General features: G+C 39.3%; 1 protein-coding gene across 8 annotated transcripts in view; it reads left to right on the top strand.

Annotated features, from left to right (window-relative positions):
• Window positions 1-17,260, top strand: part of GLRA2 (glycine receptor alpha 2) — a 123,625-nt gene that overhangs the window by 96,400 nt on the left and 9,965 nt on the right. For 6 of the 8 annotated variants that reach the window (XM_023918402.2, XM_086880041.1, XM_023918401.2 and 3 more), the window contains exon 9: window positions 656-775. The exons of the other annotated variants lie outside the window; for them this stretch is intronic. In XM_023918402.2, coding sequence (XP_023774170.2) covers window positions 656-775 — 120 coding nt within the window. The remainder of the gene's footprint in view (window positions 1-655; window positions 776-17,260) is intronic. 8 annotated transcript variants of the gene reach the window in all.

Raw genomic sequence — 17,260 nt, 5'->3', positions numbered from 1 at the left:
GAACCCTTTGTTTTCAAACCCAGCATGGCACAGCAGAAGCTTCTGTATGGCATCTGAAATCTCATTTTTGGATGCAATGTCTTTTTTAGAGGTGGACAAGTAGGTAAGCAGCCATCTTTGGTAAGTAACAGTATCCAGTGACATTGCTCAAGTTTATGAAATTTTGGTCCATGGAAGTGGCCATTCATCTGCTTCGAAAACTATTATTTTCATGACTATGAAAAGAAAGTTATTTAAAACCAAATAATCAGAAGACTTGTGTTTATCCTAAGCCAGGTGGTACACAGATGCTTTGCAAAATAGATAATGACATAATCAAATACAAGGAAATATACAGCTGAGTAAGAGACACTTACCATTTGCATAGGCTTGCTTTATTCCTATGAATCTGGTTGCATGAATTTCAAAATAGGAAACAATGTTACTAAGGCAGTTTCTTTAGGAGATATTTTCTGCATCTCTATACTTGATTTTGTCTCTCACGATTTTCTCAGTTTATTTTGGCTTGAAAGTCTTTCTCATTGTTTTGCATGACGCTCTTCTCTAACCAAGCCATTCTTCTCTTTGCCTGTTGTGTGTGTGTGTGTGTCTTCACGTTACTGCTGTGGTATTCCCATTCTTGCTGCTGCTGTCTATGCTGACACTCTGGGGACAGGCACAGACTGTGACTGTTGGGAATGAGAGCATTGAGTCCGTGCGGCGCATGAATGGCTTGCGGAGCAAAGAGTCGTCAGCTTACGGGACAGTGAATCAGATCGGCAATTCAAGTTTGAGGGTAAAACTGTAGCGAGAAAGAGAAAGCAAGAGAGTTTTAGTATGTGCAATGATGTCATAAATCAGCAAAATGGACCATTTTGATGGCATCACTAGTAGGCTCTTGCATTCTCTTTGCTAAATGCCCCCACAAAATGCACAGTACTGTCCCCAGCATGAGCAGCGGTTTCATGTTGTACATTCTTATGGCCCATCCTAACGCTTGCGTTTTACCGTGGCTGGGCTATGCCACCCCTATTCCAAACCTCTTAAGGGAAGTGCATGTGTATTTAGCAGCTTGGTCCTGTGTAAAGGTAGAGTGAATGGGGTGGGGGGAGAGGGCCACAGGAAATGCCTTGAGACGGTAAATCCCACATTGTGCCATCTTTCAGACGAGCGTATTCCAACAGAACGTGGTATGTATAACAAAATGTGTTTTTATTGCTGTGGTATTTATTCCTGAGCTGTCAACCTGCAGCCTTCCTCATCGTGATGTCCTGAGCCCTGCTTAGTGGAGTATGAATAGCTGTGAATGAAAAAAAGTATTTCATTGGTTTCTTTTTATTTGCTTGGAGAAGAGCCATGAAGCTAAAATCTTTTACACAGTGTAACATGTAGCAGATCAGAAGCAATATGATAGTTGCTGATACATCCAGATTAAGGGTGAGTTTTGGAGGTAATAAAATCAATGATGGAGAAAGAAATGAGCTTAGTGTGCAGCTCACTGCTTGATACTAGTAGCTGAGGAATGAAATGTGTTCATTTAAATAAAATGGGACTGTGAATTTAATCTTTCAGGACTACATTTCCCAGAACAAAAACATTGTTTGAGCCACTCTTGAGATGTAAAGGGCCTCTAACTTTGATCAAACTCTGTAAATTCATGTTATTATAAGATGATGATGGTTTCAATGAATTTTGTACACTGCAAAAGGAATTAGTAGCTTTCAAAATCAAAGTAAAACCCATAGTTCATATTTCACAGCAAAATTAAGATAGAGGGTTTACAATGCAATAAATCATTCACTTTCAGAGCTACAATATCAAACAGCAGAAGAGAGCCTTAATTTCTGGAAACTTTCTATTGCAGAAATAGTCATATTTACACATATACAAAAACTGAATATAAAAATAAAAAAAAAAATCAGGGTATCTCCAGGAGATATGACCAGTACTAGTATGCTGCCACTGACAAGCTGATGCCATACAACTGCAAAAGCAGTCCAAGTAAGTACTCAGTGCTGCATATCTCACCAATTGTAAAGTGCTGGTCCAGCTAAAGTTTGTAAGTTGTGTTTATCCCCCACTTTAGGGAAGCTTGCAGAAATCTCTCTTCTCCTTTAGAATATTGTGCATTACACAAACAGCCAGGGCAGTACACAGAGAGCCCGTGTCGCTGCAGTGCTTTTGCTGCAGAGCCCTAAGAGCTAGAGCTGCTCTGGCATTGTTTTCCCCTGGAGATCTCCCATCACATAAGTGATGCACACTTGAGAGGTCAGCAGAGGAGATGTAGCATGGCAGAGGTTTCTGTAGCAATGCTACCATGGTTGCAGTTTAGTACTTTTCTGCTCAAGAGAATGATGTTTATGTGCAGAGGAGAGCATAGGAACAGAGCCTGTGGTGCCACAAAGAGCCTCACAAGCAGGGAACTTGACTTGTTGAGATATTGCTCACCAAACCAAAACTTATTTTGAGTGCAAACATGAAAGTTGTAGTCAAAAGAATACAGTGTAGGAGTGTGGTTGAGTATCTATACTGCATCACTCAGTGCTAACCTAGGGAGAGAAAAAAGGTGCTGAATCACACCTGGCCATGACTACTGAATTTGCAGCTTGATCTACAGAACAAGAAAATACCTGTTCTCAGTTTTGTAGGCCTGTATCTCTGGCACTGCTTTTGTTATTGTCTGTGCTGAGTCTTGTTTGTAGTGCTGCAACCCCCAGAGCAGTGCATAAAGCACACATCTTAAGAGACCATCAAATCTCTTAAATCAAACATCAGATTGTTAATGTTTCTAGAAAAAAACCTGGGTTGCATTGTTGATCATCCAGAAATTGTATTACAGATGAACCATTTGAAAAGACAGCTTTATCAGGACCTGTTGGCATCTTCCACACGCACAAAATCCCTATATCCTCAGGTTATCAGTGCTTCACTCTGTCTTCCCAATACAGTTTCTCTTGGAAGGAGCATTCAGAGTTTGTCCTGAAGGTTCATGTAGTCTTTCTACTCAAGTTAAATACACCCATCAGTAGCAATACTTGATTGCTGAGAGAAATGGTTGCCTATTTCTTGTGTATCACGGTACATAGATGGAATACAGGCTGCAGAAGTCAGGAATCTAATGATACTGAGGATGTAGTGAAGTTTCATTATATTAAAACCTAAATTTTTATGGTGCCTGATCACTCGAAAGAAAATAACTTCATTTTAAAATATGATTTTTAATAATAAAACATGATTTCTTATTTTTCAAAATGATGGGCTTTCAGGGAAGCAGAATTGTTCAGACAGGTTCAATCATCCCTTTTTGAAAACAGTAATTATTATATTATATGATCAGCAGTCAAAATGAGTCATAGTACACTAGTATTCACATCATCATTTAAAAGATGACTTCCTAAGTTGCATGTGTGATGGTTACCACTGTGACCAAGACTAGGGGTTAACTTTGGGACCATTAGTGTTAAAACCAATAGATTACAGCCTGAATGAAAAACTGTGCCGCTGGAAAATGTGACAGATTTAATCCGGTGTGCAGGGAACACGGAGCAATACAAATTACAATGTTGCAGCCAAGGAGGTTCATATGCATGCAGATTAGCAAAGGGAGGCACAAGTGGTGTTTTCAAGTGAAAGAGCTGGGATGGGGACTAAGTGATTCCAGAAGCAAAGGGTAACTCCTCTAAGCAAAGCTGGAAGCACCTGGTCGGATGCTCCAGAGAATTGTTGGCCTTTAGATGGAGCTGCCAGTGGTGAAGCAAGTACCACAAGTGCCCAAAGTTACTGAGAAAATACAGTATTTCTATCTTTCAAAAGGAGAAGAGATATGCATTGAGTAACACCAGCTTTAATAGTCCCTCTCTTATTATCAGTATGGTCACTTTAATCATACTGAAATTCCTGTCAGATCCCCCAAATAATTTTCTAATGTTTTCCAGACTTGCCCATTGAAAAAAAAAATCAGTGCCTTCAGCCTGACTTTGCCTTTAAAGCACTTGGCACTACTGTCCCTGGTGGGAATGTTTGCCTGCTATCATCCATGTGCACCGCATTTGGCGGGAGGATGTGTGCGCTCCGTGTTATGTAAGGTGCCGCATCATGTGAATAATGGAAGTGCTCAAGGAAAGCCCTTTTGCTGAGCTATTTTTGGTACTCACTGAGCAAGCTCAAACACATGAGTTTCATTGTGAAAAATAGGAATCCGAGTCTGAATGGCTTTTTTTCTCTCTCTCTCTCTCTCTCTATATCTTTCTCATCTTGCTTACTTAATGGATTAAAGCGCATGTAGCTTCTGCTGTAGATAAACACCCTCAAGATACTGTGGTTACTTTTATTCCTCCAGGGCAATTGCATTAGTACTTTAATGTAACTGTGCAGAAAAAAATCCAGCAGAAGATAAATACACCACAATGATCATTTGGCTTGAAGTTATAGTCCCACATACAACAGCAGTGAATATTTAGCTGTAGTTAAACAATAGACACAATTCATTGCATCATGTTGCCATGTCACTTTGTGGCTTCATCTGAATGTCCTTGCCTGTCTTTTTATTGTGAGCATGAATAGTCTAGGAATGGCCCTAGTTAATATGAGTGGAAGTATCTGTATTGTTTATAAAATGGACATGCCGCATGTACTTTAAACATTAAAAAAAATCATCTCAAATTTGAAAATTATCTTGATATAAATCCTTAGTCTAGCTCTAGGCACAAATCTAGAGACATGAGTCCCCAAAGAAAAAGCAACCTGTAGGAAAAATGCAGTTCAGCCATGGGGGTGGTAACCAAGAAATGGATAAAAAAATTCTAATAAGAGAAGTCTGACCAGATAGAGAGACTAAGCTTACGGGAAATGTAATTTTTTTTCAGGGAAATGCAAACACAGATAAAGAAACAGTGGAAGAAAAAAACTGGGTTTCACAGTGTCCTGTTTACAAGGGTAATTGAAAGTGAAATGGAAGTGTTTCCCTTCCTTATTGGAGCAAGGAAGGTTAAAAATTCTAAACAAATTACTGTGTTTTGTGTGTTTTATTGCTTCAGACACAAAAATATGATGGACTATGTCGAGTGGATTTTTACCCCAAACCAAGAAGCAGAAGAGAAAATGTATAGCTGCATTTCAAGGGAGAGAATTCTGAAAACCAAATAAAAGCCATTAAACATTCTGTAATAAATGGCAGAATAATTCATTAAAGATGTCATACTGGTTCCTGAGAAAGATCTCCACATGTAAAGTCTCAAATATCTAAACAATAATTGAAGTGAGTAGAGGGCCAGTGCACAAGCTAGAGTAATGGAGTCCAGGTACCAGAGTAGAAGAAAAACCAGGAGAACAAAATCAGGATAAAAAAATATAGAATTTCTAGGAGAAAACAGGTCCAAACAAACATCTCCAAACCAAAAAAGAAACCACAGTAAACAAATAAACAAAAATAAAGAGAAACACACCAAAACTGAGAATAGGGAAACCACAGTCTAGAAAGTTTGGAAACCAGAGAAGTGGGGAGTAGGTAAGGCTGCAGAATGATGAATCTTTATACCCACTGAACTGATCAGTGGCACAACAAGGAATACTTTATGGGATAGGGGACAGATATGGAAATTGTAGGGACCATGCATGGCACCAAAGCAGCAAGCAGGACAATGACTCACACTTCCCAGTTTGCAAATACTTAAGTGAATTATTCCTTGTGGTTAAATGAGATAGGAATGGCACATGAGCTACAGAACAGCAATATTACAGTATTTCCAGTCTGGGGTGATGAAGTGACTGTGTGCTGTACCACGTGGGACAGGTAGGACTGAAAAAGTCAGGAGTACTGGATAAAGATTTTTCTTGTTTGCTCAATAGTGGAACTTTGCTTTAGAAACTCTGAGTCCTCTCTTGTACCTAGCCAGCACTCTGTGGCTGAAAGGATCAGCTCTGAACTGACAACCCTTAGGGACTGAAGTTTGCACTTCAGTTGAGTGAGTTTGTCCTGGTAGTTACTGATGAGCAGCAGGAGACACACCAAAAATGAACTCTGCAGTTTTCTAGCTCATGAAAGGTACTCTCCAGCTGTGTGCCAATGTCTTATTTCTTATTATACCTAAGGGAGAGTGCAAACTGAAAATAGGGCAGAGGAAGTTAGAAAGAGACAGGAAATGGTGTTCTTATTTTTGAAGCTTTAAAGCAACAAATCAAGATGTTTTGATAGCTTTTCAAGAACTGCCACAGGCATCAGCTTTTGTTTTCCAAATTATTTTAGAAAATGGTGATTCTTTCATTGGATGTGTTCTGTCCCACCTCATTTCAGGAGGGGAGGGGAAAAACAGGCAGTGAAAAAATTGCCAAATATATGTTAATGATAAAAAATAATAAGGAAAGTAGACTTCAGAAGGAGTATGTTTAACTTAAGCTGTTCCTACCCAAGACTCCAGAAAGAGAGTAAAAAGCCATCACAATCCCAAAATATAGGATTAGACAGGACACAACTTGGTTGCCACAAATTAGTTCCTTTGTTCTTTCATTGTAAGTAGTTTATCTTGTACTCTTCCTATTCCCATAGTCAGGACCCAATAATGCCTTGGTCTCAGGGTTTCTCACTGCTGTGATGGCCAGATCCTCTTTCCAATGGAGGAAGTGAAGACACCGGGAAGGGAACAGTTTCTAATCCATCATTGCCAGGGGTTTGTTGTGCTGCTTCATGTCAGTTCTGTGTTCTGTCCCAAGCCTCGTGTTCAGCAGCAAAGTATTTCAGTGTTGGTAAATATAAATTATTATTTCTACAGGAGAGTGAAGGGGTTGAGCAGTTAGAGCCAAGCATAATGCAGGCTGAGAATGGCAGCACTCTGTATCCGTGTACTCCTACTCTCACTAGCAGCCGTGCTCGCCCTGTGGATCTCCAGAGCATTCTACACCAGTTGTATCAAATTACATGGTAAATTGGTGAGATGGGCAAGTGTTCAGTAGGATCCATGAAATGCATATTTACATCTGACCCAATTAATCCCGTTCTCCACAGGGGATAGAAGCTGCTATTTGAATGTAATTAATTGTGAAGCATTCTGTAATGATGTTGTCCAAATGACATTGTTACCAAATTGTATTAACCAGACTGCTGAAAGCCCATTCTCTCTCAAGTCTGAAAAACTTCATGGTTTCCATTAAAATCCAGTTTTTACAGTATTTTTAAAAAAGTAGTGTTGAAACCATTTATTTCACCACCTTTTTTTTCCCCCAGGGGAAAACAGCCTTGTTTATAGTCATTCCTGTTCAAGTTGACAGCTTTTCATAAGGCAAACTGATCACTCAGAGCCTGATTCTGACACATGTGGCTTGATTTAATGATCAGATGTGCTTATTTCTCTTGATCCACTGCTGGAGAAAGATGCTATTTACTGTAATATGATAATTTTGTACTTGGGTATTTCTCTTGTGGCCTGATATTTTAATTCTTTTTTTAGTTAGTTTGCTTGTTTGGGTTTTTGTTGGTGTTTTTTGTAGTTTTTGTGGATTTTGTTTTTGTTTGGTTTTTTGGGGTTTTTTTGGGTTTTTTTATGGTTTTTATGCTGGATAACATAAATCTTGCACTCCATGTTACTGGGAGTACATGGATAGTGAGGAAGGAAATTTTCTTTTCTACAACATGAGGAGGGAGCTAGGGATAGATACACTGGAAGGAATAAACAGCTTGAAACCCTACATATTCTGAGCATTTGTTGCTGACTCTTGCCAGAGTCCTCACAAAGACTCATTTTGAGTTGGGAGCACCTGAAAACTCCATGCCAAGCCCAACCATAAGTCACTAAAAATTTACTTGCTTCCACTCTGTGAACTCCCAATGGTATCTCAGAGCTGTCCACTGTCTCTTCACTACATGTCTTCACTACAGCAGGATCAATGTCAAGAAGGACTTTCTATTGAAAAACTCAGTTTTCCAGTGGCTGCTTGAATATATCTGGCATACTGAGCATGTCAGAGTGGTTTTAGCTCCTGGAGAAACAGATTGGAAAGGTCAGAAAACTCTGCTGTATTTTCTTATACACATGAGGTGCCAGAAGTCCAGAATTGTACCTGTGAATTTCTGCATTGATCCTGTAGCTTCTCTCTGAGCAAGGACATAACTCCTAAAGTCTTTCAATTCCTAACTTGTATATCTAATTTTTCATGCAGATACTGTGTGTGCATTTGTACATACAAATAATCCACCTGGCTTAAGCGCAAGTTTTTTTACCAAGTGTCCAAGGTTTTATTTTCTCTGCAATAACATGACAGGACTCTTAGGAGGCATGACACCTTTGTTTTCATGCTTCACCTCATTCTCTTCAAGTGGTTCTCTATGTGTGTTCTGATATAACCCTTTCTGCTAGTCATGTGGAAGTGTTCTGCTTCTGACTGACTCATTCATTTTTCTGTTAAGCCTTCCCAAGCCTGCTGATTGCAGAGACTTGCTTTCAGGTTCTCTGTAATCTTCATCTGTCAAAAGAATAACTACTTTAGAACAGCAATCACAATCTCTGTTCTTTAGAGATTATTTGAGCTGCACACATGTGAGATCTTGCACACCATTCTAGGAAAGAAAGCTGCACATTTCCTCTCCGGGATGTAAAGTCTTACAGGCATCTGCAAGTAGCAGCCTTGACACCCTAGCATAAACTTTCAATGAAATTTATCTATATGTTGTCTGTTAATTTATGCCAGCTTTCTTTGTAACTTCCTCAGTGGGATCAGACACCAAGTTCACTCATTTGTCCCATCAGCAGAATTTTCATCTTGTAGGCTTTTTTTGTGTGCTGATCCTCACAGGCAAGAGAAATTCTAGTAAGTCTAAACAATCGTGATGCCACTACAGGCTGGTGAGATAGAGAACTTGTGCATCACAGGATGTTCTTTTACAGCCCTTGGTGTCTTCTGTCTGGAAGTTCTTCAAGGTCCTAATGCTTTCTTGTCACCCTTACATACCTAGTTAGATGAACAAAGGGGTATTTGTCTGGTGCAGGTTTTTCACTGCATGTCCAGAATGGGTGGTGTATACACCAATGAGTGGATAATCAAATTTTCTGAAAAATCACTATGTGCTCTTGCTCAGTAATTTTCCTGCCCTATTAATAGACTATATGTGCTTTACTTACAACCTTCCAGTGGCTCTTGCAGAAGACAATGGCCTTTCTTTCAAGATTTGCAAGCTCTTGCCCCATCCTTTCCAGAGGAATAGAGGCAAATTATGCAGCAATTTTACTGCAATTTCCTTGTTTTACCATAATGATAGCTAATCTTCCATCAGACAGGTCCTTCCTGGGGTACAAATACCTCTAAGGCATTTCTTTTGGAACATACACATGTATGTGTTGTGTGTCCAAGACAAAAAAGCAGAGGAGGTGTAACTTATGTTAGATATTACTCTCCCTACATTAGCTCTACATTGTATTTCCCACAGAGGTCTCTGGATTTCTTTTGTGTCTGTCTACTTAGTAATTGCCAGTTTTTCCATATATTGGCATATCCTGCCATGGCTGGGCTTCACCTTTCCTGAAGCTTTCATTAATTCTGGTTCTCCTTTTGAGCATCTTATATTTGGGTATCATGCTTCTCACTCTAGGTAGCCTCACCAATATTTCTAGCTATGAATTCTCTAGCAAAATTAAAGAGGATTAGGGTTGGGTTTTTTTGTTTGTTTTTTTTTTTTTTTAATTTATCTGCTACTTTCAAGAATATTGCTCTATATAGCTTCTTTTCTTAATTACTTCTCATCTCTTTCCTACCAAGCATGGGCTTAGATTGCTTGTCCTCATTTGCAAAGCTGTTTTATGGTTTTTCAACCTACTCACTGTGTTTTTCATGTAGCATTTGTTTTTAGCTTTACCTTTCTAGCTAGCAACAGTATAATTTCTTATCATGGACCCCATAAAAATGGATTGCTATCAGAAATAAGATATATCTCTATTACAGATTGTTTATTAAAATGCTTGTGAACAATTGTTTTAGTAATGCCTATGGAAAGGCATAATATTGAATTTAGATTCTTATTTTCAAGTTTAAAACTAAAGAAAAACAGACTTGTCACCTTTTTAAGCAAAACACACAGCATTTTAGTCATAAAGGGAAGGGATTTGGCAAGAACATTTATTTGGGTCATTATCCAGACTTTTAAGTTAAATAGCCAGTGTGGCTTTGAAATTCATGAGGCAGTTGTTCAGCAACTGGCCACATCTCTTTGCTGTGGGAAGCTCCATCTGGAGATGACAAGCTCCAAGAAGGCTGTCCTGTGCTGGGCCAGGGCTCTGCCTCGCACAGGAAGCTCTGTGTGGCAGCAATTCGTCCTTTATGCATCCTCCTGGGCTCCAGGACCTTGCTGCTCAAGGACTTTCTAAACCAGAGGTGATATTTTTGTGATGAGCAGCCTTTGCTATTTATGGATAGAGCAGTCAGTTCAATGTGATGGTTTATGAATTATTAAAATACTTTTCTAAAACTTGCTGTGAGTTGTTCATATTAGTTCTGCAGCACCTGTGGGACTAGGAGTCTGTATGGCCACTGGAGTCAACAGGAGTGCACGCCAGGAGGGAAAAGGGTATTGGGAGTGGAGGAAGATCTTATGAATCCAAAAAAAGAAATAACCAAAGATGTGTATTAGATGAAAGCAAACAGGATGACGAATGGTTTTGCACACTGTAGTGCATATTTGCAGTGTTTGGTGGGTATTTGTCACGAGGAAAGTAACCCTGAGTTCAGTGACTGTGCCTGCAAGGAGGGCAGCGTTGAAAGAGAAAGGAGGCGAGGTAGGTGTGCTAGTTTTTCCTTATCTGATGTACTTCTGTTTGCACAATGGCACAAACAACAGCAGGAACAAAACCAGCACATTTAGGAATTTAGAATAGGAAAATTTCATTCTGCCATTTTAGGATTCTCAGATGATGGTTGGGGGCTGACGCAAGTGAACTGGCTGTCCTTAGCCCATGCAAAGAAAAAAAAGCAATGGGGAAAACAAGATTATTTGTTCTCATAATTAAAAACATTTTTAAAAGGAAATCATTAAACACCAAGTCAGTGCTGCTGTTCCTTCACCTTGGATTTAGATTTTATGTAAAAGCAATTGATTATCTAGCTGTTGCAGTTCTCTTTTAAAATGTCTTTGAGCACTGTCATTTTGTTCCTTATCTTGAGGATGTCCTAGATTTGTCTGTCATGAACTCTGGTGGAGTCAGTTTTGTATTTTTTTGCTAATGGGTCGGTCTTTTATTATTCTGCCCTTACTGTTACCTGTGCTAGATGTTCATGCAATGGAGACACACAAAATGTACTTTTTACATAGGAGCAAAACAGGAGTGTGAAGAAAAAGTAATAAAAAAGTCCAGAGAGGGTAGTTTTTTCAGGCACAGAAAGTATTGTCTTGCTGCCTAAATGTAAATACTCCTTTTTTTCAAGTTTGCACAAAGGATGTTTTTCCCCAAATACATGACAGCTCTTTTAAGATGCTCTGGTGCTGCATACTGCCATTCTTTGACTTCTAGATACTGGGGATGCCTGTTTATGTTGCCTGTCTCTTATTTGCTCTTTGATCTTTGTTCACTTTCCCTTGAGGCTTATATCATGTTATTTTGTTGTAAAAATAATCTATTTGAATTTTATTTTTTGATGCATAGAGACTGATACTTTTGTCACACTTCTCTGTCCTGTTTATTTCTGCTTTCTTCTTTGTTTGGTGAGTTCTCTTGTGGGTATCTGTGTAGCTGGGGTTGAAAATCAGACTTATATCATGACAACAGATTTTTTTCCTCAGATGCTGTCTTTGAATCTAACAGCTGCTATTTCATGAATATTTTTTGAAGCCCGTGTAAAACTTAATGATGTTTTTATTGCATGTGGCATCCCAGCCAGTGTTCTCAGCACCTCACCTTTTTTCCTGTAACTGCTGTATGTTCCTTGCTGCCACACATAACTCCTGTGAGTCTGTCAAATATTTGCCTCCTTTAGCTATGAGACAAGAACCCCATTCTCCCATGGTGAGGTCTCATTCATCTCAGGGGAGATGGAAAGGTGTTTAGGCAAAAGCACCATACCCCAGGGGTACAGGAGTGCCCAAAGGGTAATTAGTATGACATGTAAACTTTGACCTTTCTTTTACCATAAGCCTTCCCTTCTTGCCTTCAATTTCAAAGTGAAGATGTCTTAGAGATTGGTACCATATGAATATGGGGATTTTTCTGGTGGCAACTTTCAAACCTTCAAAGCAAAGAGGCTTAGACTTTAACCTCTTTGCATTTTTAAAGCATTACAATTTAAAGGAAGCTGTTTGGCCTGGACAGCTTTTGAGTTCTATTATGTTCTTCAGACTACAAACACAGAATTGTAGGACGGCAGGGAACAGGACCAGAAGAGCCCTTGAGAGCCAGTTGGCACAACCAGCACCAGGCAGTATACTGGACAATTTACAGTTACTGAAAATATTAATCAGTTCTGTTAAACATTCTTCTGTAATGTGTCCTGTATATCAGGAGTGAGTTTAAAAGAGATTTGTCAGGGATTGCTCCTAAGGAAGAGTGTGAGCTGAATTATATCTTTTTGTGGATGTGCTGACCTATAGTTGAGTATTTCTGATTTACATCCTGTAATTCTCTTTGACTTGCAAGTACTTCTGGAACAAAGGTGAGTAAAAGAGTCTCTGAACAATTATTTACCATTCTGGACAGGAATAGTGATAGGCTCTTTCTGTCCTAACAATGTTAGGTTAGTGTTTGGTTCCCCTTCTTTCTGCAGCAACACAGATTACAGCTGCAGATATGCTGCTGAAATACAGCTGCACAAGTTTGTATTTTGTGACTCATGCCAATCTTCTACTGAGATGTCTGCTTTCTGTCTCTGGGATCTCAGTCTTTCTCAGCTGCCCTTCACCCTTTAGCCCCTTTTAGAGGCTGCCCCTGACTTTAAATTCTGTCTGGACCAAAGGAGCAATTTCTCAACATGCAGATGAGAAGACGAGATTAATCCAATACTTATTTTGACAGAGATATATAACCCGTAAATGCATTAGACAGTCCAAAAACAACCTGCCTGAGCAATTAGCTCAGTAATCAGACATTTTAAAACAGTGGCAGAAGAGCAGAGTTATGGATTATGATGCACAATGATTTACATTCTTTAATAGAAAAGCATGCAGAATTTTAATTACAATCAGGAGATTTCACATTTGCTGCGAGTACTCATGTGGGTTGCTAATGTGACAACTGCACTATGACGAGGAGGGACCACACAAGGCAAGACTTGAAAACTAGCAGATAGGAATACAGAGACTATTTCATTTCAGGCCTGCAAGAGAACACATTTCTGAAATGAATATGTGACAAGAGGGAAGTATTGGATTTCTGTGTGAGGAGCTGACAAGTCAGACAAACAGCAGCCATATATTATCTGTGACGGTGAAAAGATCACATCACTTATAACCTTTGAAGCAACAGGAAAACTGAATGCAGCATCATTTTATAATGATCTAAGAGAGAACTGTCTCTTTTTTTCCCCTCCCTGGTTATATATAGCTGTTAGAGAGAGCCCTGCTGAGTGGAAAATGGAGCATATGATCAAGGGCAGTCCAGTGAGTCAATTTACTGACTAATACTGTAGATTATCATGTCAAATATATAGCACCAGCAGTATGAACAATAATGAAGCCTAGTTTATTTCTTCCCTGTAAATTGAAATGAAGATGTGATTGGAATTGTCACACCTTGGCTATATGAGCCAGATTCTCTTAATCATCCAAAACAAATTGCTTTATTCTTTATAGTAACTTTTATTTTGGGATCCATTCCAAAATTGGCAAGCTGATACCATCTATTTAAATGTGTCAAATAGGTTTAAAATATCCTCTAGACCACTGTCCCCTAAGGTGATGTTTCAATGGTCTCACACTTTGAAATACCTGCTCCCTTCAGACCCAAAGGAGGGATAACTCAGCCTTTCATCCTGTGGGAAGAAATCATTCGGCATAGCACCATGCAGAGATGCTAAATGAACTCCGGTATCGTCAGTAAAACATCCAGCCATGAAGCCAACAGGGCAAAATACTCATGGAAACCCTAGATGGCCATTGAAGGGAGCTTTTCCTCACCTGGTTTTCTATTTTCCTGTGTCTCAGAGTGTCAGAGAGGAATTATGAGGGAGATATTGCCAATATTGTGCAGTCTCATTGCATCAAACTGAACACTGCCTGGAGAGAAGTTACAGTTCAGTAACCTGGTGAAAATTCCACTCCAAACAGAAGGAGTTAATTTTAATTTAGCTGTACAATACCAGATTTGTGTTTTTCTGGTTTCTGAGCTCCAGGTGAAAGTCTGATTGCCTTAGGGTCTGTCAAAATTCCAGTGTGAGCAAAAATTAGGGAAATAACATTTGAATTGCAAATCACTGCCATTCCTTTGGGGTTAAGAATCATAATCAATATTATTGATTTCTAAAGTCCTTTTTCTAAGAATAGAGATGAGTGACTGAAGAGGCATTTACTAACTGTTTGCTAACAGTAAGTCACAAAGTCCAAATATTGCATGTCTGTTAAGTATAATTTCCTGAAAATGGTGAGTAAACTTTTACAGAAATTAGCAGACTGTTACAAATTTAGCACATATAAGGAAAAGCAGATGGTACTGCTGTGATTGGACATGTCATTGGAGTATTCTGGAGCATGCCAAGTCTTTATTACTATTTGCATATACTACCACATTACTCAGTTTTCAGTAGACTAGAACAACATGTGCTCTGCACAAACAACAACTCTTTTTTCTGAGCTTTAAACTTAGAATAAAAACGAAATTCAATTTGCTGGTTTTCCAGCACTCGTGATCATTTTCCAAAGCCTCCAAAATGTTCGTGTTTCATGTTCTGGGTGGTCAGAACACAGTCACAGATTGCTGCACGGACCCACGCGCTTGGTGATCCTCAGCTTTCTGTGCCAGCCATGGGACAGGCTGTGTGTCATGAGCTGTAGATCAAATGAGAAGCATCACATTTCAAAATGCTTTTTGGTACTGGAAACTCCTTGAGCAATTATCAAGTCTGTGTATATCCAAAAGCAGAAGGTTTTAATTTAAAAAAAAATTCAACAAAAGAAAAAAACAAACAGCCAAAGAAAACTAAACCTAATTCCTGTCTATTCTTAAAAAATAGAGTAACACCACTCAGTTTAGAGGTGGTCTTGGCAAGGTGGAATTTTACTTTTATGGCTTGCCTCTTCTTTGGAAGATAATTTAGCTGAAAAGAGCAGAAAGGGCCAGAGCAGATAGGACCTAAGGAAAGAACTGAATTTTGCAAGCAGAAGGTATAGGCCACATATGAGGAAAACAGTGAGGATGAAAGCATCAGAGAGGAGGTAGACAAAAACAGGTCTGGGAATTAGCAAGAAAAAATGTGTCAGAGGAAAAGAAGTTAAAAAGGAGTTAAAAAGGGAAGAGATAGTTGCAGAAATAAGGAGACAGGGAAGCAAAAGACCAAGAGTAGATATCAACTTTCCTGTGTTTCACATTAGGGGTTCTAAGACCCCATTCATGTTTCCAGCTCAGAGGACAACAAATCAGTTTGATGCCCAGCCAGTCTGACTGCACAGCGTGTGTGATACCCTGCTGTGCAGTACTTAGGTTGTCACCAAACACCACATCTTGTCTGACCTGGGCAGAATGCTCCTGCCTGGTACTCATGAAACTCTTGGAAGTTCAGTGAAGCAGAAACCTGCCAGGTCTCCCTGTCCCTCAAGGTGCTCCTGTTTTGCTTTGTTCTTTGGCTTATTGGGATGTTTCCTGAATACAAACTTTCCCCTGGTGTCATCCCTTCTCAAAAGTGGAACCTCAAGTCAGGAGGTCGTGGGCAGTCACAGTGAGTCCTGACCTCTTCCATGTACCTCATGGCAGGCTTCTCCAGAGCTCTGGCACTGCAAACACTGGCTTGGAATTACTCCAGGACATACCAGATGAAAGATACAGCGTGCAGGTCTCAGGAAGGCTGCTGGCATAGCGACCCTTCTGTGTTATCCTTGTGCACGCTCTTTTAGGTAAATTAATTCAGAATTTCTTCTCCCGTTTCCCTTGATATTCCTGAGCAACACTTGAGTTCAGATAAGCATCTGAGATCTCCCAAGAATACCTTTCTTAGTGCTATAGCTATGCTTCCACATTTCCTCTGTCTGTACCTCTCAGTACTGACTTCTCTCATACACAGTTAAATCTCTTGTTTCAGGTTATCCTTTTATCAGTTTTGCCAAGTAATAAAAGGCCATCACCAGGAGATCTGTTGCTTAGTTACTGGCCTGGGCAGATGGTCCTCCTGGAGAAATGCCAGCATCCCACCAAAGAGCCTATTTATGGGCAGAGAGGATTGGGAAGTTTTAATGACCATTGCCTGTGTGTTCTGTATCCTTGCTCCTCAGAACTACTGCAGGGGAAAAGCTAGCATAAAAGGTAACATTTTGAGAAGTTATTAAAAATTAATAATTAAAAAAATCTCTGGAGAGTGCTCTTAATCTTAAAATAGAATAAAAACATTCTCACTAGGTGAACTTGCCACTAACTAATGCCTTCAGGGAATACATTAGAGGACTGGATTAAGTAGATGCCCACAGCTGTAAGTAGGTACATATATCTCCATGGATTGGTGCATGCAGACTGTGTGTGTGTGTGTGTGTGTGTGTGTGTGTGTGTGTGTGTACACTCTTGTGTCTATGTGTGAAAACTGTGCAATACAGTGGAAGAACTATCAAACCCATTTTAAATGAAATATTATTTAATTTCCATTGTATGCATGCTTCCAATGACCTTCTAGATTTTGTGGATTTATTGCTTATCAGATGAGACAAAAACACCCCAACAATTCCATGTAGAGATTGCACTGTCAAGTTGCTGTAGCGCTGTCATTGATTTTTACCTCATGATGAGTGTTTATTTTCCTGAGAATAAATAATATCAGAGTTTTATAGAGCAACCCTCACAGAAGCAAATGAAAAATGAAAATACAGAAGTCTATATGTGTAGTAAATTTCTAATACATTCAAACAGTCAGGGTGTTTCTAAGATGCAACAATTTAATTTTGGAAACAAATTTGAAGGGCAGATAGCTGGCAAATATTTTTTTTACCCCAATGATGCTTTGGACCTATGCAAGAATAGCTAAAGAAATCCAGATTGAGATCTTGACTAACTACGAGAAATAAATTATATGGAAAGCCAGAAAGGGTAATAGAAGATAAGGAAATAAAATCAACCCCAAAACCATTATTTTTCGGAAGCCTGGTATTAAGAACTGATAACTGGAAAAGGAAGGCTTG

The sequence above is a fragment of the Cyanistes caeruleus genome, chromosome 3 (genome assembly GCF_971803275.1).
Source record: "Cyanistes caeruleus chromosome 3, bCyaCae1.hap1.1, whole genome shotgun sequence".
Taxonomy (NCBI): domain Eukaryota; kingdom Metazoa; phylum Chordata; class Aves; order Passeriformes; family Paridae; genus Cyanistes; species Cyanistes caeruleus.
This window is presented reverse-complemented; position numbering and strand designations above follow the sequence as displayed.